General features: G+C 48.5%; 1 protein-coding gene and 1 long non-coding RNA gene across 2 annotated transcripts in view; one reads left to right on the forward strand and one right to left on the reverse strand.

The window, feature by feature from the left end:
* Window positions 1-21716, forward strand: part of MTF1 (metal regulatory transcription factor 1) — a 29405-nt gene extending 7689 nt beyond the window's left edge. Inside the window, exons 2-10 of the mRNA XM_019512544.1 lie at window positions 6799-7037; window positions 7454-7585; window positions 8121-8194; window positions 9221-9354; window positions 10345-10422; window positions 12084-12186; window positions 12834-13390; window positions 14360-14423; window positions 16673-21716. Coding sequence (XP_019368089.1) covers window positions 6799-7037; window positions 7454-7585; window positions 8121-8194; window positions 9221-9354; window positions 10345-10422; window positions 12084-12186; window positions 12834-13390; window positions 14360-14423; window positions 16673-17052 — 1761 coding nt within the window. The 3' untranslated portion in view covers window positions 17053-21716. The remainder of the gene's footprint in view (window positions 1-6798; window positions 7038-7453; window positions 7586-8120; window positions 8195-9220; window positions 9355-10344; window positions 10423-12083; window positions 12187-12833; window positions 13391-14359; window positions 14424-16672) is intronic.
* A 2554-nt stretch (window positions 21717-24270) lies between these two features.
* Window positions 24271-25714, reverse strand: LOC109294229. Its single transcript, XR_002096484.1, has 4 exons — window positions 25687-25714; window positions 25381-25533; window positions 24864-24983; window positions 24271-24664 (listed from the first exon to the last, which is right to left on the reverse strand). It is a non-coding gene; the product is annotated as an uncharacterized LOC109294229 (long non-coding RNA).
* Window positions 25715-26920: the final 1206 nt, after the last annotated feature.

Raw genomic sequence — 26920 nt, forward strand, 5'->3', positions numbered from 1 at the left:
GAGTTTCGTTTGCTTTCTGGAGCTGGTGTTCCTGGGTCTGGTGCTCCTCAGTCTGTAAAGCTGAACAAGTTGGACACTGTTTAGTCCCATGCATCGCCAGGTTCTCCTCATCCTTGCAGACAACAAATATAGTTCTAACTTCCATTTAGCTTCTGGCTGCAGAAAATATGCTTATCCTAGACTTCTGGTAGTTACCTGCCAGGGCCCAGCCTGCTCTCTTTGCAAGGGACACGTGTACCGTACGTACAGCCATTGCCCTCAACAGAAGTAGAATTACTCTGAATTTGTGTTCTGGCTGTCAGTGTTGGAGTCCTTCTGGCATGTTTCATTTTTGTCCGTTCACATAATAATGGCCTTAAGCCTTTTTCTGCTATGACTTCCATCAAAACTCTGCATGTTGGCTTCATTTCTTGATGTATGCTCCATGCTTGTTTAGTCTGTTCTGCACTGACCCTTACCTTAGACTGAGGGCTCAGTGTTAGCTTGCCCACTGTACCAGAAGATGCATCTTGCTTGAAATAGCATGGTATATGTCTACCTTTCGAGAATGCCTTGGAAAACATACTAGCAAACCAGTGCTTTGGAGAAAGGAAAGAAGAAGCAGTCTAAGACGTGTAGTTAAACAAAGTTGATTATACTGTCACTTTTTTACAAGAGACGTTTATCTTCCTTGAAAAACGTAACCATTTGAGCCGTATATGTATGCCATGAACACATGGGGTATGCAGAAGTGAAGGAGGGCAGGAAATATTTGAATGACTTACTCAAGTGACTTTTGAGTAATCCACATGTGCAGAACTGTCGCATTCTCTGGTAGCTGATATTGAATCTTCCATGGGGAGATTTTTGAGGTTACTGACGACCAACTTCCGAATGTAACATCATACATGAGAGCCAGCTTACTTCAGTGCTGGTGTGTGTAAGAAACAAGTGGAATTGAAGCTGATAATCCCTGGTCAGGTTAATACACTTCTCTCCAGCCAATAAAATTCACTTTCTTACCCAGTGTCTGTTTAGTCCATCTGCTGCTATTTACTCTCTTACTGTGTTCTGGCTCCTTTCATTTAAATATCAGGGCACCTCCTTATTGCCTTGCAGGGATGTAACCTTTCTGCAGTGATCAAAGCTATCTCCATTAATCACGGTATTACTGCATTGTGCATAGTTAGCTGGGTGTTCACTTATTGCAAAACGGGTGTGACCTTCTCCACACTGACTTTCCTCTTATATAAATACTGGATTTTCTAGTTCTTTATCTTGTCATTGGGGAGCATTTAAAAGTGCTAACCCTCACCGCTCTGTTTGTACCTGTCTAGAACTTGCTGCATGGCTGTTGTCTAGGTCTGTGGTGTATGTTCAGCATAAGCAGGTCTAACATCTTTGCCTTTCCCTGCATGCATGCTGTCTGTTTGACCAAGAAATAACAATGCAGCCTTCCTGTCCAGCTGCTGGGATATTCCTCTTGGCAAGTTAACTCACAAATGTTACTTTGCTGGTACTTGTGTCTGTCTGCAGATAAGCACTGTTCATAACAGAGAGCTAACATGTCACGTCTCCAGGCCCTTTTTGTGTACACCAATGTAAAATGGGAGCGTGCACACAATGTAAATCCCTACAGAGGACTAATGTCACCCAACTCAGTAAGGAATTAACTCTGAATGAAAGAATCTGGGATGAAACAATGCTGTTATAAATTGAGCTGGTAACAGATGCAGCCTTCATCTGTGTCTGTTAGGGTTAGCTGTCTGCTCAAGGCCAGGGGGCTGTTGCTTGCTCCCCTGCCCCATGGTCCTGAGGTGCTGTATTAGCTGCAGGTAGCTATACTCTGGACCCCTTGTAGTTCACACAGGTGTACAAAAGTGTTGTAAATGACCCTGGTGTGAACCTCATTTATCCAGGTACACGGGTTTCCCTCCATTACACTGTTTTGGTGGCAGCATACCTGCAGATGCCCCTGCATAGACGGTCACCCATTAAACAGGGGAAAGCAGCATATCTTATAACACATCAGTGTTCTGCAGCAGCTATGCGATGGGGCTGGTCTCTCCTGTTGGTGTCAAAAGCAGTTAAAATGCATGAGATTTCCCTATTCTGTTTCCATGAGCAGCTGGTAAAAGCACCGGAGGGAAGGGCAGTTTGTGAAGAGCATATTAAATTGAAAGTGGTGAGAGCTGGCAGAGCATCTGCTGCCAAGAGGAGAAAATTGGAAAGGGAGAGGCCTTGTCCGTGGCACTGGAAGGCCTAGGCAGCAGGTCTGCACTGACCCTTCAGCAGCTGGCATGTAAAAGCAAAAGGCTCTCAGCCCACCTGCTGTAGGAGTAGAGCAGCTTTTCTTATGCTTCGCATTCTGCTGGGGTTTTACATCCTTTGCTTCTGTTGGAGTTACCTTCCTCTTTCCTTCTACAGTCTACTCTCCCCGCTGCTGTTCGCAGTTGTTAAACATTTCCTATGCCATCACTGTTTCCATTACGCTGCACACTTCCTCCTTGTCCCTTTCCTTGGACTCTGCTGTGCTGCTAGCACTTAATTCAACCCATGTGTGACAAAATTCTCTCACTTGCAGACTTGGGTAACGTTGATGTGTAGCTTGTGCAGTTGAGGTCCCTTACTGAAAAACGTGAGTACAGTATGCCCCAGCCTTAAGCTGGATTGCTCTCTGCTTCTGGGAATAGGTGGGTTGGGGTGAGAAAACTCTGCCTCACTTCAAACATGAGTCTTCTAAAACGAAGGCATTTTCTTATGCACTGGCCTCACTCACACAACTTGCGGGTGTTAGCCCTTCCCCTGTACCTGGTGTTCCTGAAGGAATCAGGTCACTGATGTGTGGTAAGGAAATGGGGTTAACTGGCCAGTGTTTACTTTAATTTTTAAGTGAGGCTTTCTTTCTCCCAGTGCCCCAGCACACAGAAGGGAACACGTGCAGTCCAAAAGACAGGCCCACAGGAGGTGAGGATGTTTCAGATGAGACCTAATTCATCTTTTAATTCTCTTCAGTGAAAGGGGCCTCATTCATGAGCATGTCCCAAATAGCGCCAAATGTGGTCCCCAGTGTGTCTGTGTTAGGGACAGCATGGTGCCATGTTGCCCCGGTGGCAAATGCTGTGTTGGATGGTGCATCTGGTTTGGTCAGGCTGCATCTCTGGTGAATGGCTGCCACCTTCCGAGTTACTTAATTTCCATGATGCCTTTCAGGCAAGCAGGACCTGAGCTTATGCTCCTCTGCCATTAAAGGAAATCAGAGCTCCACTCCTGCATCGTGGGGCTTAGGGCTGCCAAGTGCCCAGTTGTCGAAATGTTCAGCTAGCAGAGCACTCTGGCATGAGTGTGGCCAAGAGAAGAAATGGCCATGTTTTCTAAGGGCCACTGGTTTTTATTACCTCAGTTTCCAGGGGCCTGTCCTGCAACACTGAGCATCTTATTCTTGAAGGTGCTGAGCACGTGTAGTTCCCAGTGATCTTTAGATTCTCTGGGCTTTTGTCTCTGAAAACTAGGCCCGCTGAATATAGCAGCAGGGCACTCAAACCCTGAGGCATGGCAAATCGCTGGCTGCTTTTGAGCACTGTGGTCTTAGTGGCTGGAGTCTGGTCTTTTCTCTAACAGCATGGGCAAATACTAGGAGAGTTCAAAGCTCATGCTAGGCCTGTCCAGCCCCGAGTGGACCTTTGCTGCCCCAGCAAGAGAGAAGCCATTTGCGGTTTTGGTTTTTTGTACCAGATGCGAGTCTGTTTAAAAGAATAGTTTGGGGAAGATGAACATCATTTTCCAACTGCCGAAGAAGGTAAATGGTGCTCAGATGCTGTAGTGTAGAATCCTTGGGTGTTGTGGTCTATAGCAGTGGGGTCAGTCTACATCTGTTCAGCTTCCCTGCCCTTCTCACATCTAAAATGGGATTTTTGGAAAGTGGTCAGTGTTGGCCCAACTCTTCTCCCCCTGAATTCAGTAAGAAGAATTCAGCTGGCTTCAGTGAGAACAGAGAGAGTTTCTAGGGTCGGAAGGAACCTGAGCAGATCATCTAGTCCGACCCCCTGCCATGGCAGGAAAATAGATAGGCCAGTGTTGGATGTTTTTTTGAAAATACCATGCCACAATTTTATTTTTTAAATATTTTTTTCAAGAAAAAATCAACACTGCAAGTCACAGGTTCCTGTAGCAAACTCCTCCCTAAGCTGTGTTGCAGCCTTTGTAGAGGGGGAAATGGTATCTTGTCAGGTCAGGGTTGACTCCAGTTTTACCAAGAGTTTAGATTATGGATTGTGTAGGATGGTTTTGATGGGGATGATCCTGCCACATTGACCTCTGGAGGTCCCTTCCAGCCCTATTTCTCTATGAAATCTTTTAAGTAGAGGTGGATTTGCACTTTCCTTCTATGGTCATTATTTACATTATTGAGACCTGAAGGACCTGTGTGCGCTGACCTGCTTGAGAGCTACTTCATTTTCTGATGATAAGGGTTTCAAAGTCCTCTGGGGTGTTAAGAGTGGGATTTCACAAGAATGCAACGGCATCTCCAAATATGTAGACTAATGAAAAGGGCATTTACAGAAGAGAGCCCTCAGCCAGTGTGCCAAAGACTTGCTGCTCCTTTTCTTTATGCCAGATAAAATGCAAAACATTAGCCAGATGCTACCTTTCCCAGCAGGACTGAAAGCACATTTAGGAGGTTCTTGCCCAGATTTCGTAAGGCTGCTGTGTTCTCCTTGTCAAAGCTGTACTGTGTGTCACGTTCACTCATATCCAGCGTTTCTGACACCTGGCATCTCCCAGAGCGGCACCAGTGTACACTTACAGCCTGACAACATGCCAGGGAATGCTTCCTGGCTCCCTTTTGGATGACCAGGCTGTCCCCACCGACTCCCAGCAGTTCTTGGACTGATCTGCTCTGTGTGAAACAGAAATCTTGGGAGCAGTGCTGATTCATGAAATGTTTGAGGGGAGGGACCTAGCTGACATGCCCTTCCTGTTTGCCATGAAAAAGCTTGTGAAAATTTGCTCAGGAAGCATGAGTTTGCATTGCACATATGGTTCCAGGTGTCCACCCACAGCCCCTACAAGCATGAAACAAGTTCTGGTTGTGGCTCCTGGGATGAGTACGATGGATTTGATGCTGCCTGCCATATTTTCTTCCCCTGTCACAGCTGGAAGCCCTGAGTGTTGTCTCTTTTCTCTCTGGTTCTGTCCAGCTGCTCAGTTCCTGGTACTGGAGGCTTTGCCTGAGCCTTTTTCCCCCCACAGCATGTTGGGTGCTCTGGGATGGGCACAACGGGGAGTGTAACACTTCAAGAAATGTGAATAGGCTGCTGACTTCTGTCTTGCTCAAGTTACCATGAGATTAAACTCATCTACAGGGAATAGCAGTGAATCCTTCCTGCTCTGCTGTGACTTTGCTTTGTCTTTATGAGCATTGCTGGTTGTCCTTTGGAGTCACGCTTCCACTTGGCAGCCAGGTCCTCAGCATCCTCGGGGGCTCTGGAATCCTTTTCAGACTCATGAGGGTTCCCAGCCGCGTCAGTCAAATGAGAGCTGTCAGTCTGATAACTAGCGCTGGGGAGAAGTCCAGTCTAGCGTGACTGGTTGATGATTTCTTCCATTTGGTGAGAGAATAAGATTCAATTAACCATTCTGTCTTCCATACTGTGTGAGTTGCTAATGCCCCCCCTCCCTGCTTTGTGCAGAACGGGGTGATTTTTCTACCAAATCTAGTTTAACATGAGTCAGGGTTTCCAGCTGGACCACAGAGCTAGTTAGACTACTCTCCTGTAGCCTTAAAACACCCCATTTATCATCTCATTGCAGTGCAGTTTCAGGCTGTGTCAGAGGAATGAAAGCTTCTCTGTTAGTGTGAGCATTTCGGCTGGGTCTCCACAGATTCTTGCACTGCTGAATTGACATTTTCAATTGGCATGCAATCTTTGGGCTCCTGTGATCACACTGCTGCTTATTAGAACACAAAATGACAGAGAAAATGACACATTTTTACTGTGCTGCTGCTATAAGCTGTGTTAATAGGTATGAGAATGTAGACTAAATGGACCAGAGCAATCTACACTCCATGGTAATTTGTGTCCAAATCACTTGCAATACCCATTTATTGGTGCAGAAAAGTATGCAGAGCTCGTTGAGGACTTGTCAGTTTGCCTTTGAAACTAGAAACCTGGTTTGGCAAATGGGTAGCTAAACATTTTAGATTCTTAGTTTGCAGTTGTGAAGCTCTCTATTTTAGGAGAACTGGAAGACAGAGCAAAGCACGCTGCAGATGCTCATATTAAATAGGGTTAGGATCGGGTCCTGCAGGGCACTCAGCAACTGCTGCTTCCATCGGGGGTCAGCAGTAGCAGAGGGTTTTCAGCACCACGCATCTAGATACAAAAGCACATACGTCTCTGCCTCTTCACACAGGCAAACTGGTACAGACTGTGCAATTCATTGAAATGTCAGTTGCTAAAAAACATTTTAATTCAGGGTGCATGGGAGGGCTTAATCTTCCCTTCTCTCTCTTATCCCGTTAGTTTCTTGTGCTTGTTTGAGTTAAACCTTGCAAACCTTTGCTTCCCTAGGACACAACAACAAAATAGGAATGTGTAACTTTGCCTGTTTAATTAACAGTACATTGGTATAAGGCTGGGATCAGAATTAGCTCCTTGTCTTTGTGGTTGCTGTTTAATCAGGGCAAGAACCTAGTAGTTATTTACCCTAACTCCCCTCTCTGGGTCCCTGCCTTGTACTGCAGCCAGGGTGCCAAGGACTTGGTTCCTCTATTTACATCCTGTAGACTTAATATATACAGCATTTCTCTCCTAGGTCAAGAGATACCAGTGCACATTTGAGGGCTGCCCTCGCACCTATAGCACTGCCGGGAACCTGCGCACTCACCAGAAGACACACCGTGGGGAATACACATTTGTCTGCAATCAGGAAGGTTGTGGCAAGGCCTTTCTTACCTCCTACAGTCTCAGAATCCATGTCCGTGTGCACACCAAGGAAAAGCCGTTCGAGTGTGATGTGCAGGGCTGTGAAAAGGCATTCAATACACTGTACAGGTAAGTGCCCTCCTGTGCACCTGTATTGTCTTGTGTGCAGAAGCTTACTACTGCTTCTAGCATCACATTTGGTTCCTCTGTGAGCAGAGATAAGTGGGTCCTCCCATCCACAAGCCTGATCCTGCTATGTAAAGCTCAGGTTAACCTGAAGATCCACCCTGGCCTATACTAAGAGCTGGGGCAGAAGTACCTGGGCCAGTACCATTATTTGCACTGACAGTCCTGTACAGCAGGTCATTTTCAGACATTTTGATTAGGGCCCTGCTCTGACATTGGTAACTTGCTTGTTAATCTACTGGATGGAGCCTAAGTTTCTGAACCTGCTTTGTGCTCTTGTTTTTGTGGCTTGCCAGCCTCGGCTAGGGCCTCTGCCCTTCTGCATGTGATAAGAAGGATCTTTTTGCCATGCCTTGCAGGTTGAAAGCACATCAGAGGCTTCACACAGGGAAAACGTTCAACTGTGACACACAAGGCTGCAGTAAATACTTCACCACGCTCAGCGACCTGAGGAAGCACGTTCGCACACACACAGGAGAAAAGCCATTTAGGTGAGTCCCTGGGGAGCCATGAGGAGACTGGCATGCTGTTTATCACTGGCAGCCTGGGCTGAGCCACGGTGGCAGTGCACAGGAGAGGTTGGAAGCCTGAACTCAATGCAAGAGTCTGGACACGAACTGCACTAACCAGCCTGGACAAGATGGAAACCAAAAGGGATTAGATGCTTGGATATATCTGTATGGCCACTTCTCTCACTGGCTAAGGAACGGGCCAAACTCTGGTCTGATTGCAAAGGAAGGTAAACCTACCCCATTAGGAACACACCAGCAAAATCCCTTGTTTCCTTCCAGCGCCACTGGGGAGTTTAATCCATACAAATGGTCACTGCAGTAAACGGTGCATACGCTCATCTTGTTTTGCTGTCACATCTGTGCAGCAAACAGAGTTTCCATTAACAGGTTAGCAGCAGGTCTGCCTTCTGCTGTCTTTCCGTGGAGTGGAAGGTCCTGGGAAGGGTGACTTAGTATTAGACCTGATACCTCTGAGAAGCCTAATACTAACACTTCTCTCTGTTGGTTTGTTCAGGTGTGATCATGACGGCTGTGGAAAGGCTTTTGCTGCAAGTCACCACCTTAAAACACATGTTAGGACACATACTGGTAAGCTGGAGGGATTTCTTCTCTAACTGAGCTTCGTCAGTGGAATTATGGCTGTACCCATTAATTACAGAGTTGCCCCGAAAGGGCATTTAGTAACCTGGCGTGGCTCTCAGGTCTGTGATTACTGATTTCATCCATTCAGATGTTAGCAATAAAAGAGATGCTAACAAGAATATACGAGAATACTGGCCACCAAGTATACAATATACAAGAATGCTGGCCACCCTTGCACTTAATTGTTAAATAGCTCAGGACAGCATTAGAACAAGCATTCAAAGGAGAGGAGATTAACTCAACAGACAGTGAATTGGCTACAAAGCATGACTTCCCAGATCCTCACAACTCTAGCTACATATGCTCAGCCTTCTCCAAAAGCTATAACAAATAGAACCATAATGTGTAAGAGGTAGTGGGCAGCTAATAATTCAATTCATATTTTAATTAGGAAACAAGAAATGCAGCTGTCTAGGGGTAGTGAGCCATAAAGCAATATCCCTTCAATTTAAACTTGGCAGCTGTTGAATTTCACCAGCGCTCTACACAAATGCAGCAATAATGACGCATAAAACTTAAATCTTATGCTCTTCCATCAACCCACTTGACAAAATTGGAAGCTTTTATTTTTGAGGCTATTATATTGCATCCAGGAAATGACACTAAATCTGTTCAATAGGCTGTTCAGACGTGTTCCCACATGTCCCATTCGTTATTTACTCTTTGCCGCTTGGCGTGAAATGGGAGACACTTTATAAGGTGGCATTCAGTCTGTTGCACTGGACTGTGGTACTGTGGACATGTTGTGGGATTTGGGCATGTATTGTTCTTTGTAAGATTTCAGGTCTGTAGTAGAGCTTGTGTGTTAGAGGGAGCAGGTGAGGCTGAATATAGTTGGGCATGTTTAAGGGTTCCCTTTCCCACCTAGTAGGGTGTCTAGGAGAGTGTGATTCTCACATCATCAAAATGGCTTTAGTGTCTTGTGAGCAGCAAAGAGATGCCTGAAGTCACAGATGTTTGTGTTGCCTATAGGGGAGAGGCCTTTCTTCTGTCCCACTGATGGCTGTGAGAAGACTTTCAGTACTCAGTATAGTCTCAAGAGCCACATGAAAGGTCATGAGAAAGGACACTCGTACAATGCACTTCCAAATAGCGGCGTATCCGAGGTCAGTAGCTTTCTCTCTCCTAGCTAATGCTTCTGTGTTGCATCAGAGCATGTTCTCTTATTCTGGGGTGGGGAGGCAGAGAATTCCCCAGGTAATGAAGGGTTTAAAAAGAGGAACATTTAAGAGTTTCAGAGTTGGAGCTGTTGGGTGCCTGGCTCCCATAGAAAGCCTGCAGTGTTTTCTGAAGCGCTTAGCCAGAAGTTTCAAGATGGAAATGGAAGGCTTGTGCACTCTCTCCCAATTGGCAACTGGTAGATTTTGAGAAGTGGGGTTTGGTACTTCCAAACCTTAACTACCAAGGTGCTGCCAGATTGTCATCCTCCTGGTGAAACAACCTTCTGAATTAACCTGCTAATCTGAGTCATGTTCGCAGCTTGACTGAGCTACCATTCTTTTGAATGTAGCCTGCCTTGTAATGACACTATGAGGTGAGCAGTATAGGTTAACGGTAGTGGTATTCATATAGATTTTCATGCTGCATTATCCTGCCTGAGTTTCCTTTGGTGATACCTTAAGCAGTGTGACATGCCTGCATGCTCAGAGCACGTCAAATCCTGGGAAGTAGGCAGTGCAGCTGGTTTAGCTTGTCCCTGAGCTGGAACCAAGACCAGATGCTGAGAGCGGCACTCTGTGCTCCTAAGCAGAGCCCCAAGCCTGGCCCAGAAATGGGGCAGACAGGCCCCAAGTTTTGCTTTGCTAGAGACCAGTTTGTCTGTACAGTGATTTAAAAATTCCGTGTTCCCTAATTATCTTTGAAAGGGGAAGAGTTGGGCTTTGTGACGTGGGGAAAAACACTAATATCCCTCACTGTGAGCTAACATTGCTCCACTGGTTTGAGGACTGAGATTTGGGCCTTATGAAGGTAGCAAAATCATCTCCAGGTTGTGTGGAGTCTTTAAAGGGACTTAAAGTGACTTGAAAGATTTGGGTGCTGAATATGACTAATGCTGATGCATAAATGGATAACTGTGGCCTTGTTCCCCTTCCCAGGATACAAACCATTCACTCTGTTTGAGTGACTTAAGTCTCATGTCCACAGATTCAGACCTGCGAGAAAACGCAAATACAGTAAGTTTCTTGTGCTCCTCCCAGAACAGGTGGTTCCATTTCTATACAGTGTGTATGTCCCATGTAGAGGAACACAGCATAGGTATTTAAAACTGGTGGCTTCTGTTCCACTTGGTTCATCAGCATTACCTGCTTTTGGTCCTCCTTTTGCATATTGTTGTGAAGACGTGTGCTCGCCAGCAGCAGGGAGAGAGGCATTAAAGCAACTTGCCTTAGAACAGATACCAGCAGATTTATCAGCAGGACACAATGCACCGTGTCTTGGCAAATGCATGCATTTCCCATGCATCCTGATTGGCCCCCTTCTCCAGTTGGATCTTGCTGTCTGTCAGCATGAAATATTGCTGCAGTCTTGCCGAGTGAATTTGAGGTGTTGTAACAATGGGATGCACTCAGACTTCTTCTGCAGGGGCAGACTGGGGTAATTCCGACACCACGGACATTTCTAACCTTCACTCTTAAGCCTTATTCTGGTTTCTGTTAGTGTGAAGCAGGGTGGCATCCTTTTGTTTTTCAGCAAATAGTTAATGTTTGGTGTGGGCATAGATGAATTAGGCTGAATTTGTTAGTGTAGAAAAAATAATACGTATTGCCATTTTCATTTTCAGCCACTACGAACCAAAGACTTAGCTGTGACCCCCCTGAGCTGTCTGGCTAGTGTTAGCTGGGAAGCGTTTGAAATGGCTAGCCAGTGTACATATTCATACAGGGTGTTCCATTTGTTCTATCTGGGTTGGGGTGGTGGCTGCCCGTGTGCATCTAGATTAGCATCCATTACAAAAGCTCCCAACAGAAGAAACATAAACAGGCATTTGTCTTTTTTGTGCAGTGCATTACATTATGTCCTCAGCACTTTCAGCTAAGAAGTCCATATTTTGGCCTCGAGTTAAGCACCAGGTGCTTTTGCTGTCTTAGTTTCTACCATTTGGCTTTCCTTTCCCCAGCTGCTCTGTACCTTTTTTGCTCGCATTAATTGGTGGAATCGCATACTTAGTATAAATGGGCATGCGTTGCGTTCACTTAATTAGGTGGCTACAAACTGGCCTCCGGGTGGTGTTGAAAGAGCTTGCATCTTCTGCAGGTACATCTGGGAGGAGGCTTGTAAGTGCTTGTTGCAGTCTGTTCAAGAAGTAATTGCAGTTTGATGATGTCTTGGGCACAGACCTTTGCCTTATTGCTCTACATGTCTCCAGGATCTGAAAGGAGAGTTTCTAATTCTCTAGTGGGGGGGGCATGTTTTTCCTGATTTGGGTAGTAAGTAGGCTGGCCTTGTTTTGTGCTTGGCTGTAGGCCCAGGCTGTGGAAGCAGGGAAGAGCCCCTGTTCCCAAAACAGGCTGGGGTGAGGCTGCTGCACAAGCCAGGAAGTAAACTAACCAGAGCCATGTTGGCTTGTGCTCTGGAAAAAGTACAGTGAAAGGTTTCCCATGCGGAAAGGACAAGGCAGGAATTTCAGTTCCTAAAAGGCATCGATTGAGGATTTTGCCTTGTGCCCAATGGTAGGTAAGAGGCTGCCCAAAGGTCCCTTCCCTTTCTGAGGGTGTTTTTTTAGAAGCTGTAACACATGCTGGCTGACTGCCGCATATGCAAATAACTCATTGAACCCTGGGACGTGTTCTTGCCTAACCCTGCTCTTTTTTTTTTTTTTTTTTTTTTCCCCTAGACACAAGGACAAGACCTTAGCACAATCTCACCAGCAAGTATCTTTGAATCTATGTTCCAGAGCCCAGATCATACTGCAAATCAGGAAGACTCTCAACAGACCGGTACGCTATGTTATCCGTGTTTCCTCAGAGAGCCCTTCGAGGCAGTCTTCCCCTCTCCCCGCAAGCGCCCCTTTATTCATGCACCTCACTTTGAAGAAAGCTGCCCTGTAGCCTCAGCAGATACCACATGAGTGTGTGCTGGGAAGGGTTGGTAGGGACTGTTACCTTTCTGGCCTTTTAACGTAACCACTATTCATCATCTAGGGCCACAGCCTCAGCACCACACAGAACTGAGAGTTCATGTTGGCAGGAGCATCTGGACTCTTGTCTCCTGAGCTTTGTTTCCGAGCTCGCCTCTTGGAGCAGACAGACGTATTGGCTGAACGAAACCACCTTAGTAGAGGATTTGTACTAGAAATCCTTATGTATGCTGAGAGCTAACAGCTCTTGGAGGCCTGTGTGTAGACTACAATGTGCTCAGCTTCCTGAATTTAGACAGGCTGTGTCCTGGCTCCCTGAGCTGTCCTTCACGCTTCACTGGTTAACTCTGTGAGCTTTGTGTGATGCTTTGGAGATGCAGAGGCTGGTGGTTGTTTTCCTGCATTGCTCTCAGTTCGCTAGAGGCTGATTTGGGCTATATCACGAGGCTCAGCAGAAAGCAGCTTGTTCGTCTTGGATGGAATTTTTTACTTTGTTTCTTTTGGCAGCTGCCTTGATTGAAAGTTTCAATGGTGAAGAGGACGCAGCAACAACTGTTCAGTCTTCTGTTGGAGACTCCGCATCTCTGTCCCTCCCCCTGGTCCTGCAGCTTGGCATTTCGGAGCCTTCACAACCAGCACTACAAGCCTCAGCACCGCCTCCGGCCCCCATCTCCATGGGACCCAGTTCACAGCAAGTTGCATTTGGAAGCCCCGCAGCTGTTTTACAGTCCCCTGAAGTGCCTGTTCCTCACAGCACACCATTTGCAGCCAATCACCAAGACTTTCTGCAGCCCACTCAGGCACCACCACAGCCCATTGTACAGGGACTTTCAGTTGTGGCTGGAGCTTCAGCCCCAGCACCACCGAGTGCCACGGATCCCCTGCCAGCTGTGGTCCAGACCATGCCTGTGGGTGCAAACTCTGTTCTGACCAGTAACCCAACGATAACAATTACTCCGTCTCAGAGCACTGCTATTCTACAGTCCAGCATAGTCATGGGAGAACAGAACTTACAATGGATTTTAAATGGTGCCACTGGTTCTCCACAAAACCAAGAACAAATGGTTAGTGTGTACCTTACTTTGTTGCTGAAACATGGCTCAAACTTATCCCTGTCCCTCACAGTGCAGAAGCTCTGGTTTGGAAAATAAAAACCACCAGAACTAGTTTATTTTGGAGGTATAAGCTTGGTTCCAGGTGCATCTGCTTCAGTACTGGTTATAGTTAACAATGTGTGTAGTGCTGCATAGGTGGTCACTGCCCTGACAGCCTCACAAGGTAGATGAATGGCAGGCAAAGTATTGGGGAAATGCAAAGGCAGGAAGATTTTACTGGGTGGTTGCTGTCTTCTTTCTCTCTAACAATGCACTCCCTTCTGTACGCCTCAGAGATGATGTGAGCTTGCTTCACCTGTAATACTGCTGTGTACAGTCCAAGAGGAACTTATTTTGCATTATCTTTGTCACAGCATAGAAGCACAAACACCTCCGTAATGAATTTGTTCAGGCATTTTGTTGTCTTTCCCTTTCCCTGATTTAACTCTATTGCCTTGTGAATCAGAATAGTCTTGTACATAAGGATAACAGAAAGTCTTCTGGAAAATGAGATGCATCTCAGGTTCCATTAATTTGGTGTTTGGGACTTCAAGAATAGTTTGTATTATTCTGTAAGAAGTGAACTGGGGCCATCTGAAAAAGTTTGAGCTATTATGAAGAATAAAGGGACATTGATCTAAACAGTATGGAAAAGCAGGACAGTTGGTTCATGTTGAATTTGTTTCATTGGCAACATGTATGAAGTGTACTCAGTTCAGCGTCTTCTGGGCCACTTAAACCAGAACCCTAGTTCTGTTGTACCCAGAACACAATACCAAAGCACAATATCAGCCCAACTTTAAAAAACAAACAAAAAAAATTTGATTTTTTTTTGCCATCTGTTCTCTAGGATGCATATTTCTCTTGCTCACAGCTGTTAAGGGTTTAATTAGTGAAGATCTAATTTTAATTGCATCAAATGTGTTTTATCTTTTAAAGCCACAAGTTCCGAAGGTAGAAAAAGTCTTTTTTACCACCACATTACCGGTAGCTGGCAACACAGGTATGTATATCTGCAGTAAGCTTCTTACCCTTCATCTCCTCGGCTAGGACTTGTGATATGATTCCTTTCTTAATATGTCTAAGGAACCTTCAGCTTTTGACCTCCTTGAGAGTTTTAAATATAGTTCACAGCTATGGCCTGAGGGTGACATTGGCATTACATTATATTAAGAAAGAAGGGACCACAGATAATACAACAGGTCCTGGGGACAGACTAGGGAACGGTGTTGTCTTAATTAGATCCAGTTTTCCCCAAAAAACACGTGCTGTTTTAGTGTAATACACGTATGAAATGGAAAAGCTAGTGTCCCATTTAGGTTAAATGATCTGTGTACTTAGATTTTGAAACAACAATAACCTCATACATGAGAAGCTGAAACAGCTGCTGTAAATTAGTTTAAGATGTCTAGTAGCAGCAGTCTGGCTGATGCCCTCTCCGAGTTGGATCTAGTACAATAGACAGCCAGGCATCATTTGTTTTTCTGTAGCTTTCTTCCTCCACTGGATCAGATGTTCCAGGACAGGCATGTCTGAAGGTGAGATTTAAAGAGAGGAAGGGGGAGGCAGTGTTAAACAGAGCAGCACAAAGGCAGGAACTGTCCCCATAGAGCCTTGAAAGGGGAAAAGCAGAACAGGCAGGTTAACTACCTTTGAGGTGACAAGAAAGGGGAGTCTGTGTGAGGCCATAGTAACCATCCCTGGGGGTTGGGTATGTTTTAGTGGAGCGGAAGCACTCGGAAATTTCACTGAGAGCAAGGTGGAAGCCTGGGTGGGTGGCTTCGGGCCCTGAGCATTCCAGACCAGGGCAGCTTTCAGCCAAGTGGCTTCTCTTAGCTGCTGGCTGGGACACACAGATGCCTGTTTCTATGAGATACCTGACTTGGTTCCAGCATGGAAAGAAGCACTTGCAGCGCAGGGGCACAGCATCCTCCTGTGAGTCTCTCCAGCTCTCCTGTTTAGAAGGGCCATCATTAATGCCTGGAAGCCCAGGCGGTCACAATGCTGCCGCTTTACTTAATGTGTAATCAGCTTGGTTCCTTCTTGTAATCAGCATGGTTAAGTTCATCCTGCCCTGGGTCTGTCTGCCTGTCACCTTCAGTAACCCTAGTGGGATTTGAAAAGGCTGGCTGAGCAGATTTACAGCTTCCAAGGCTTAGCTCTAACTGGGTAATGATGATTTAGCCTCCCCTGGTCCCCATGGCTTATCATGGGGATCATTTGGAAAGCTAATGGTATGGGTTCATTTTTCTTGCTCTCACAATGTTGTTATTGTTTCTGTGATACTACCCGTGTGAACGGTTTCATAGTTGGTAGGGTCAGAAGGGATCTGAGCAGATCATCAAGTCAGCCCCTGCCATGGCAGGCAAGAGTACTGGGGTCAAATGACCCCAGCAAGGTGTTCATCTGGCCTCCTCTTAAAGACACCCAGGGTAGGAGCCAGCACCACTTCTCGTGGAAGTTGGTTCCAGATCCTAGCTGCCCTGACCGTGAAGTTGTGCCTCCTGATATCTAGTCTGAATCTACCCTCTGCCAGCTTGTGGCTGTTATTCCTGGTCACTCCTGGCAGTGCTCGGGGGAACAGGGACTCCCCCAATGCCTGCTGGTCCCCTCGGACTAGTTTGTAAACTGCTACTAGATCCCCCTCAGCCTTTTCTTGTGGAGGCTGAACAGGTTCAGGTCCCATAGCCTCTCCTCGTAGGGCCTGCCCTGCTGCCCCTGATCATGTGAGTGGCCTCCTCTGGACCCTCTCCATGTTGTCCACATCCCCCCTGAAGTGCAGCGCCCAGAACTGGATGCAGTACTCCAACTGCGGCCTGACCAGTGCTGCATAGAGGGGGAGGATCACCTCCTTGGATGTGCTTGAGATGCATCTGTGGATGCATGACAAGGTGCGGTTGGCCTTCCTGACTGCATCTCCACACTGTCAGCCCATGTTCATTTTGACATCAAGAATGACTCCAAGATCCCTTTCTGCCTCTGCACTGACGAGAAGGGAGTTCCTCAGCCTGTAGGTATGGTGCTGGTTCTTCCTCCCCAGGTGCAACTCCTTGCACTTGTCGGTGTTGAAACCCATCCTGTTCTCATCCACCCACCCTTGTAACCTGTCCAGGTCCGATTGCAGCCTGCTCCTCCCTTCTAGCGTGCCCACTTCCTCCCACATCTTAGTGGTGCTTGAGCAGAGCGGGCATGTTACCCTACAATGAAGAGCATGCAGTCTAAATTCTTCTGGGTTTCCTGTTTCCCCTTCAGGAAACTCCGTGCAGCAAATCAGCGTTCCTGTCATCATCATCAAGCAAGAAGAGGCCTGCCAGTGCCAGTGTGCCTGCCGGGATGCTGCCAAGGACAAAGCCACAAGTAAGAGGAGGTGCTCTTCACCTGAGCTGAAACCTTCAGAGAAGCCAGATGCTAAGCTGCAGCCTCAGACGTTTCCTTCCTCCTCTTCTCCTTTGCGTGAGCGAAGCGGTCAGGTAGCTAACCCTTCAGACTCGCAGCATGAAACGTTAAGTGCCATAGATGTATCGGATTTCCTGTCCCTCCAGTGTCCTGTAACCTCACCCAACCTGATTCCAATTGAAGCACTACTGCAGGGGGAGGAAGAAATGGGTTTGAACAGCAGCTTCTCCAAGTGAAGATGCTCCTGGTTCTTCTCCCTTGCACCTGGACGGTAATGTCCTCCCTGTTAGAAGAAGCTGAAGGATCAAGCATCTTTTTCCCCCTTCCTCTTTGGAAGCATTGTGGCTTACTTCTGCCTCTTGGATGTCATTTTAGTCACGTCCCAAAAGCATCCATCTTTGGGGGTCTGTCTTTAAGAAAAAAAAAAAGAAAAAAAAAGCTAAGTTATATATGAACTGTTTTGGCTGCACTGTCTGTCACTTTTGCTTGTCATATGTGAACATGGAAGTTAAGGTTACTCATCTGCATACAGATTAGAAAGAGAAAAGGGGGTAATAGGTTCCAGTCAGTCTCCAGTTGCACATCACTGTTATGTTTAAAGTTTTGGTACTGGCAGCAAGTGGGTCTTTGTTACAACTCCTTGGGTCGGTGATCTCCCGTGTCTGATACTAACTCTGCACTATGATGGGGGCCCAGAGAAGGAAGTTTCTGTAGCAAAAGACGGCGTTACTATAGTAGGAAATGTTTTCCCTGGAGCTCGACTTGAGACAGTTTCTAAGATGCTTTTACCACACTGGGATCCCTGCCCCATTCCTTAGCTGGCAGATGGCGCCTGGGTGTTTTATGCTAACAGCATTATTAAAGCCAGCAAGAACTTAGGGGGAGTTTACTTGAGGGTGAGGTGCTTGTGCTCCCGATGAGTGAGTGAGGGCTGAAAATAAGCTTCATGAGCCAGAAATGGGATCAAAGTCTCTGCCTGGTCAGAGCCCACGTGCCTCTTGAGGAGCACTGTGAATTTTGAATGTAGTCGTATTGGTGCGTGCTGCTTCTGTGACTGATCTGAATGACCTAAGATCTCTCGGGTAGGTAGAGCAGCATGAATCAGCCTTGAGCACAACACTTTGACCGATGGCTCTGGTCTGACGTTGAAGATGATTCTAGGAAATTGTTCCCAGTGATTCTCATCAGTGTTCAGTGAATTCAAATTCAGCAAGCCTGTCCTTTTGCTCTCCGGAAATGCTTCCTTTTTTCTGTTTAGCTCTATAATCCCTGTCTGAATCTGCCTCCAACCTACTGCAATGCCAGCTCTCTTGTGTGTGGGACTATTTCTTGACTAAAATGCATTACACAATTTAGTAGTTTCTCATATCAGACTGAAACTCTAGATTCTAACCTACTCAGGGTAAATAAAACACAAACTCCCCTTCCACCAAAAAGCCTGTAATGTTGCAATAAATGCAGTCTCATTTTAAATGGTTTATTTATGCTGCATTATTTTAAAAGATGTAATTTTATAGTATTTTATCCATCTGTCTGGCTTTGGCTGTCAGTCCGTTTGTGTTAAAGGAAAGAATATTAAATAGTTTTTATTCAGTTTACAGTGTTGTCATTAGTGAGAATTAGTGATACGACCATAAGCCAATGATGTGGAGCAGCTATGTTCTCTTAGTTCTAGGGATGCAAACTCCTCTCCCTTTCACTTGTGCTTCTGGCTGGTGGAAGTGGGGCTCAGCCCCTGCTGTTGGCTGGGCCCTGTCAGCATGGCCACGCCTTTCTCCTGGGTGTCTGCACCAGGACCCCAGAGTTTGAAAGCCCTTCTCCAAAGAGCCAGTGCCAGAACTAATGTCTTAGCTGGGGCCATATCATCACCAGAGGATGCAAAGTGAGATGGGTGAACTTGCTTTTGAAGTGCAGAGAGAAGGGGGCTGAAGGGAACTGGCCTTTATCCCTTGGAGGGCCTGCCCCATTTCAGGGTGGGAAGAGGAGAGCATCCCATTGGGACAAGGGTGCTGTGTGCACTAGGGCTTCTGGCAAGAAGGGCTCCCAGGAGGGCAGCCGAACTGGAAAGTCCCTGGCAGCTTTTCCTCCTGGCAGGCGCTAGCTAGCAGGGCAGCGTGTGGGGCATGGTGGTGCTTAGAGTTTGACATGTCCAACATGAGTTAGCAGATGTACAGGGCGTTTCTGTTTTGGCCCTGTGTTTTTCCAGGCTCTGCTGGGGAGAGTGGGGCTGCTTTTGGCTGCTGCTTTGCTTATCATCTGTGCAGCTGATGAAAGCTGGGTGGGGGGTAGGAATCCACCCTGGGAGTGCCTGCCCGCAGCAGGGGACTTCACCCCTGCCTGTCTCCGCTCAGTTGTGAGAGTTGTGCCATTGTGCTTGGCTTTGGCTCTGCATCTGGGAGCCTGGACAGTGGGGGGACTTGGCAGCCCTTTCGCAGCCTTCCTTCTTGCTCCTCTAGCCAAGGACTTTCATATTCAGCAGGGTTAGCTGAGCCTTGTCTTCAGCTGCTCCAGTTCACAGTGCAGTAAGTCAGAGACAAGTTTCTTGAAGAGGGCTTTGCTGTGGGTCCAGGCAGAGTGGAGCCAGGCTGGCAGGCAAACACAAGCTGTCTGCTCCAAAGAGGGTAATACAGAGGTCTCTTCCACTTCTGCTGTTGAACAGCAGTCAGCAGTGTAGAGGCTGCTTAATTGGGCTGACTCATATGCACTTGTAATAAAGCTCTAGCAGCATCCTTGGAAATCCCCCTGCACTAGAGACCAAGAAGAAAATCCCCAGAGGCTTTTGAAATGGGAGACTCCTTTAGAAAGGTAGTGGGCAACAGCAGTGAGAAGGAGCACCCTCTCGTGTGCTCTCTGCTTCAGATGAGCAGTGTGTAACATCTCTGCTCTTCTTAGTTCATAGCTTCAGCCTTGGCAAGTGCGGTGTCTCATCACCAGGTCCTCAGTGTGTCACAGGCTCTGTCTCTGCCCAGACAGGTAGGGTTAGCAGGTCTACGTGCATCTGACGTCCGGTTGTAGTTTCGGCTTGGGTGGAGCTAAGGAGGGGAGAACATCTGGTGTAGCCTGTCCCCACGCAGCTCTGATGCAACTGCTTTGCTAATGCATTTGCTTTTCTAACCTCTGGCCTGCTTGCCAAGATGTAGTCATGCCTTGTCTGTCTGAGCCTGCTGCTGCAGTGCCTGCCAGTCCCTGTGCTGCTCCAGGTAATGCATAGCCAGTCCCTGCACCCTGCTGGGATGTCCCTGGTGGGCTCGCTGCAGAAGAGGAGGGCCTGGCCAGGGGCTGGTCCTTGCAGTCCCAGCTGAGGCTGGAGGCTCCCCTCTGATGGCAGGCCCCACGTTGGTCTCCTGGTGGAGGCAGGGAGGCTGCTCTCCTGTGATAGTGCTTTGGCCTCTGCTGGCAGTGCTGTCCCCGTGTCCTGCATCCCAGCCATGGATCCCTGTCTGTGTGTCTGCGAAGCAAAACTGCACTGCTCTGCGTCAATGTGTGTGAAAGCGCTTCCTGGTTGATTCCTTGGGGGGAGGGGGTTGCTTTTGGGTTACCTGTAGCTACTAGTGGGGTACAAAGACAATAGGACAGAGAACAGGTCTAACTACTAACACCTGGAGGCCAAGGAGGGGTGCCAGCAACCTCGCCTTGCGTAGCTGGGGGCTGGAGAGCCTGCTCTTCACACGTGTAGGTCATAGAGGCATCTGGGGACAAAAGTCAGCCCGTGTTAGACGCTGGTACTGCATCGCGTGGAACAAAGTAGGGAGAGGGCTGTGACTTCCCGTCACGCTGGCTGCGTCCAGAGAGACTAGTTTGAGGAACCTCATGCTGGTATCTGCAATGCACTTTAGGTGATTTTATCTTTAACCCGATTGCTGCAATTTCTTTTGTATATACTTTCCCAAAGTTTTATTTTTGCTCTGAGTAAAAGTTAACAGGGGTGTACAAAACTGAGCACTTATCTCGGTGCAATACTTGTAGCTAAAGATCTTTGTCCCGTGTGGTCGGTCTGTCTGTCTGTCTGTGTCTGTCTGAAGAACTGAATCTGTGCGGTCATTAGCTCGGTGACCTGTCGCCCTACTCTGTACAGAAGCGAAATTATGCATCCTTAGCAAACGTCTGATCTATGCAAAACCTCCACGGAGAGCACTGTACTTTGGCAGGCCCGTTCTCTCCTGCTTTCTGATGAGCTGCGTGTCACTTCGGCTGGAGGCGATGGGCGTTTGCAGCTGGGTCCACCTGTCGTTGATCCTTCCCTCCCGTAGTTTCCAAGCGAGCCCCCAGCAGAAGTGACAAGCAGCTGTTCCTAGACAGGCATGTTGCACCTTCCAGAGATTCTCCTCCCGACCACGTTCGATGTCATGTTCTCTGCCTTATTTCACGGAGAGGGGCTCTCCCGCAGAGTCCAAGCTAGTGTGTTTGGAAACTGCAGCAACATTGTTAAACTGTTTACAATTCTCTTCCTGCATCAATTAGAAAGAAGGCTTGGAAAATGAACTGATGCCCAGTGTGCGGATCTGGGACTGCTGGGGGATATCAGCTCTTCGAGCTGTGATTGGCCTTTGGAGTTCCTTGGAGATTTAAAAACCATTCTCTACTTGACGGTGACGTACAGAAGGCAACTGCAATGGGAAGGCAGCGTGGTCTGGTGCGGAGGGCAGTACACTGGGTAATAGTCCCAGCTCTGCCACTGAATACCTGTGGGGCCTTGGGCAAGTCACTTAATCTTGCTATCTCTCTGCCTCTGTTTCCTCATCTGTAAAGGGAGGAGGATGTTTATTCATCTTTGTAAAGTGCTTTGAGATCTCCAGATGAAAAGTGCTATTTAAGTGCTAAGTATTATTACCAAGAGCTAGCTGGGCAGAACAGTGGCTATTTAGAGTAGATTTGGCTGTAAGGAAAAAAAAAAAACAAAACAAAACCGAAAACAAAAGAAAAAACAAAAAAAAGCATCTTTAATACTGCTTCAGATACCTGACAGCCTAATTTTTATTGGTCTATTTTTTTTCCTCCTTAACATATTTTGGAAACAACGTCCAGTTTTTATAAATGTTACCTGTAGTCGATATCACGGACAGGCCTGAACTTTTAACTTTTTGCATCGTGTCTTGGTCTGTCCCACCCATTCTAGAAGTTGGATTCTGTGTCTGCACTGAGAAATGCAAATGAAACTGGATATTTATGTAGTTGTGTACATAGTCTGCGTGTGTGTGTGTGCGTGTTCTCAGAACAAGTGTAAAAATCCCACACCATGCTTTCGGTGGTGTGCAACCTGGCCAAAATTTGGTTCGTTATGCAGTGTACACTTTCTCGACGAAATGCAGTTTCTACTTTTTCTTACCAGAAATGTTTTCATATGATCTTTTTCAGCAAAATCAAGGGGATGTTTTTTGCAGTCTCGTAGTTCCGGTTGCCAGTATTCAGCGTAAAAGGTCGGGTTTTTTTTTTTCCCCTCGCTGTGTATTGTCACGTCCTTTCACTGGCTTACAAACTGGAGCTATTTGTTTGACCCTCATTTTCGACAGAGAATAAAAGCTGCAGTTGTGTTGCATCTTACACAGGCTGGCACCCACGTGGGAGGCGGGCAGCCATGCTATCGGCAACCCTGGTTAGCTACTGAGCACTCTCTTCAGCATGGATCTCTGCAGAATCATCGCACCGGGAAATCGAGGTTGTGCTTGCAAGAGTTATTTCCTGCTTTTGTTTTGTTTGACACATGCTAGGAGCTGGGCAGTGGTCTTGGAGATGATTTTAAAGCCAAACACATCAGCTTTTCCAGAGCGCGTGTCTGGTGTTAAAGGCATTTATTTAACTTTGAAACATGGGAACACATGTACGTGCATTGAGCGATGTGAAGATGTCAGTTACAGGTACAGTACTTCCAAAGGAAGAGCATCTCCAAAACCCCAAAAAGAGTAAATATGAATTTGTATTTTTGAAGAATGTAAAATGTGAATAACGGTGTTTGCTTAATTGCTCATTTTGTATAAAGTTAATATTGTACTTTGAGATATCTGCTAAGAAGTGGAAATTAACTTTTTTGGAATTGAAAGCAATATTAATACTAATGGAATCCTAATTAAATGCTTATTTAAACCTGGTGGTGTCAGGATCCTTCCTTGGGGCATGGGTGAGAGCCCCCTGCACCTCCTCTGGCACTGGCGTTTCCCAGGGGTGGGTGCACCACACCTCTGCCCATGCACATAGCTGAGGCTTTGGACCTGCCACCATCCTGCTGTCAGTACATGCACGTAGGTCGAATGTGCTGGGGTACACAGAGGAATAAGCCCAGCCTTCGGAGCTCCTTAGGCTGTGCTCACTGTCCCCAAACCCACTGATTATAACAGGATATGCTCTGCCACTCTGAGGTGTAGGAGGAAGGAAAACAGGAGCCTTTTGCATTGCCCTAGAAAAGAGGCTCCCATGTGCTTTGCTGCATACGGCTCAGTGACCAAGAGACCTGGAGGCTGGTGGCCATAGAAAGCAGATGTCCCTGGGAGCTGGGCTGTAGACCAGCCTGCACCCTGCCTGGTTTGTCTGGGGAGGCTTCACAGATTTTAAATGAGTTTTGCTCAGAAAACAAGACTCACTGTAAAACCCCAGATATGGTAGGTGCTTCCCCAGGGCATGAGCTGGGAGGGAGAAAGGCTTCTTAAACCAATCTCAGCAGTCTCTGCCTTGGGATTTCAGAGTCTTGAGCACCCCAGAATAGCTCAGGAAGAAGAGGAAGTGCCTGCTGTCCCAGCTGAATGCAAGTCCCCACCCCCCTCAACATATGGCAGAACAGGGTCTGAACCCAACCAACCAGCACCTTCAGGCAGCGCCCTGAGCACTGGCCTGTCAACCCCCTGGAGCTTCTCTCTGCCCCCCCCATCAAACCAGAAGTGCCTGTAGTCCAGGGGCTGGATCCAATGACAGACTTGGGCAGTGCAACACCCACCTGGACTCCATGCAGGCCTCAAATCAGGCACCTTGACTGGGGATCCGAAGGCCCCACACAGACAGGTGAGCTGCCAGCTGCTGGTGTACACAAAGCCCTGGCCTGTGTTTAGCATCCTGCCCCTTTCAGAGCAGCACTGTCTAGCCACAAAAACACACAAACATCTTTTCAAAGGCAGGGACCAGAAAAGGGAGGGAGGAGAATTCCAGCTCTTTGTCTCTCTCTCCAGGAAAGAAGCCTTAGTGCAGCTGGGAAGCAGGGAGCAAACGCCAGGCAGGGCAGAGCTCTGCTCCATTGGCCCTAGCCCTCCAGCTTCTCCCTGGGATGGGTGCAGCTCCTGGGAGGGAGCAACAGTAGCTTGAGCTCCGCTGCAGGGCCTGCACCCCTGCAAGGGAGGACTTCCTGCACAGCCCCCCTGGTCTTTGGGGCTGGCTCAGTCTTGCAATAGAAGAGAGAAAGGTGGGGAGGAGATAGGAACATGGATGTAGTGTGTGTACTGCAAGGACTGTGTCCTGCCCAAGCCTAGCCCTGCTGCATTTTTAGTGTAAAATTAAGGGCAGGAAGGGAAATTCCCTTTCCTCTTTCACTTACAGCCTTGGGTCAGCAAGTCTCTGCTGCCTGCAGGTTACAGGGGCTGGTTGGTTAACTTGCTCTTGGCTGGGGCAGGGCTGCAGTTTTTCCTAGAGTGGCAAAGGGGCACATAAATCACTTTATTTCCATGCTGCAAGCATCAGGGGACAAAGCAAAGCCAGCTTAGCAGAGCTCAAAAGAGAAAGGGCTACATATTTCCTGGACAGCAAGCATGCTTATGTGAAGGGTTCTTCCAGCAACAGGCTGGTGGCCAGGCCAACCCAGCTAGCACTTCAGGGGTGATTCTTCTCTTTCTGCAGAGCCAAGGAGCTGTTCTCCATCCCAGCAGGTGCCTAAAAATTGAACCACAAGCCTGGGAATTAGTTCCCCCAATGCTAGCTAGAGTAGCATGGGGTATCCTCACCAGGTGCCCAGCTCTGGGGTCAGGGTGCTGCATCCTGGGGCTCGGCAGGTTTCCTGCCTGCAGCTCAGTGACCTGTGGCTGGTCTCACCCCTGCTCCCTGCAGACAGGAAGAGATGGCAATACTCAACCTTGAGAGAGGCCCGCAGTCCGGCGAGCTCCGTCATCAGCAGGTCAAGGCTGGCAGTCTTTTCCTGGAGCCGTTGCTGCTGGGCTTCCAGCACTGTTAGCAGGGCCCTGATGCGTTCAGACTGAGAAGAGAAACAGAGAAGCCTCCGAGTCCTGGGGGAGAAGTTAGCAAGGAGCTGGGGGTGCCTTGAGGGCCAGCAAGTGGCACCAGTTACTGCTTTTCTGTGGGGCAGACCTCCCTGGCAGCCTTCCCAAGGGAGCCCGTGGTCTTGACCAGTAGCAGTGCTAAACCCTCTGGGGAGGGTAAAGCAGCTTGGGTGCCTCAGGCTTGCAAACAAGGCAGAGCTGACTCCCACCCATGCACCAAGCCCTCAGCTGCAGCCTGGAGATGCTTTACCCTGGGCCCCTCAGATACTAGGGAACTGCCCCAAAGATGAGCAGCACTGCTTGCAATTACTGTCCTATATCCAAGCCCAGGCAGCCTTCCCCCCTCTGCTTCTCCACCAGATTCACACAAACCAGGGACTCGAGGGTTTTGGGCAGCTCAGCATCATCCTGTCTGGTGGCTTTTCTTGCCTCCATCGCTCAGCAAGATGAGATTGCCGCTTGCTGGGGGCTGAGGTGTTGCTTTGGGAGCTGGTGTCCAGTTTGCACAAGTCCTTAGGAACAGCACTGAAAAGAAAGATATGGTCACAAGGGGCTCCAGCCCCCAATACCTGGCAAGGGAATCAGAAACCAGGGCAGTGTCATGAGATGGGGCTGGGGTTGAAGAGCAGAGAACAAGGTGGCTCCAAACCAGCATCCACCCTCGGGGCTTGCACTGACCATTGCTTCAGCAGCAAGTCTACACTGCAGGAACCAGGCTTATCCCAACAGAGGCCCCTCCCCAGCCAACACCTCTGGTTCCTTATTTGTAACTTCCTTAAGTGAATTGCCAGCACCTGGTCCTCCTTGACCCTCTGCCTGCTGCTTCTGCAATCAGGGTGTCGGGAGTGGATGCAGGTGGACAAGGTTCCTTGGCTTTTATTACGCCAGCTCAAATAATTGGTGTAATAGATAGAAGGATTTTTCCAACTATTTGAATGTTTCAATAAAGTAATTTTTCCAACTATTTGAGTGGGTCTAATAAAAGACATCGGATTGACTCAGAGCTCTTTGCAACCAGAGCTTCCTCCTCCGGTTGAAAGCAACCCTGGGCTCCCGGTGACAAGCACTGTCAGCCTTGCCTTCACCCGGGGGTCACTACAGCTTTGCTCACGGGCCTTGATGTTACCAATGTGCAAACCCTGGGGAGCAGGGCTGACGTCCCGCACGACCGCCTGGGTGCTAGGACACGGGCTCCAGCGCCGGACGCCAGCCGGGGCACGGTGCTGCGCAAGTGACGGGGCTGGGTCATGGGTGCAGGGCAAGCCTGGGGAGGTTGGAGCGCACCGCGTGGGGGCTTCAGGGTGAAGGAGCAGCCGACCCGATGCTGTGCAGCGGCCCAGGGCCGTGGGGCGGGGACAGCCAGGTCCTGCTGGGCCCATGCGAGCTGCAGGCTGGACCCTGAAGCCTGGCTCCACTCCACGTGAGCCCTTTGGCTCTGTGGGCAGCCGGGACCCCGCTGCAGGCCCACGAGGTCCCAGGTCGAGGAGGCAGCAGGTTGCCTACTGGGTGGAGCAGGGAGTCCGGGGTTCATCGCCCATCCTGGGGGTGCCCGAGGGTCAAGGAGTGGGGCTGTGTCTGCCAGCGACTAGCTGGGCAACCGGCCTCAGTTTGCCCAGCTGTGAAATGGGACGAGGTTGCGTTGAGCCCGAGGGAGATTTCCCCCACGCCGCCCCAGGCTGGGGGAGAACCAGGCATCCGGGGCACAGAGCAGCCTCCCCCCATGGAAGCACACGGGGCAGCCCCTGGGGCTGACAGCGCCTGTCCCTTTAAGGACAGTCCGCGGGTCGGGGTGGCCGGAAGAACGTCACGGCACTTCCTCCCGGAAGTGGAAGCGCTGGCAGTATGCTGGGCGCGGGGCGGGTGGTGTTGGCCGGCTGGGCCCGGGCGGGCGAGGGCGGCGCGGGGTCCGGAC

This window comes from Gavialis gangeticus, unplaced genomic scaffold, assembly GCF_001723915.1.
Source record: "Gavialis gangeticus isolate Ggan-Ray unplaced genomic scaffold, GavGan_comp1, whole genome shotgun sequence".
Taxonomy (NCBI): domain Eukaryota; kingdom Metazoa; phylum Chordata; order Crocodylia; family Gavialidae; genus Gavialis; species Gavialis gangeticus.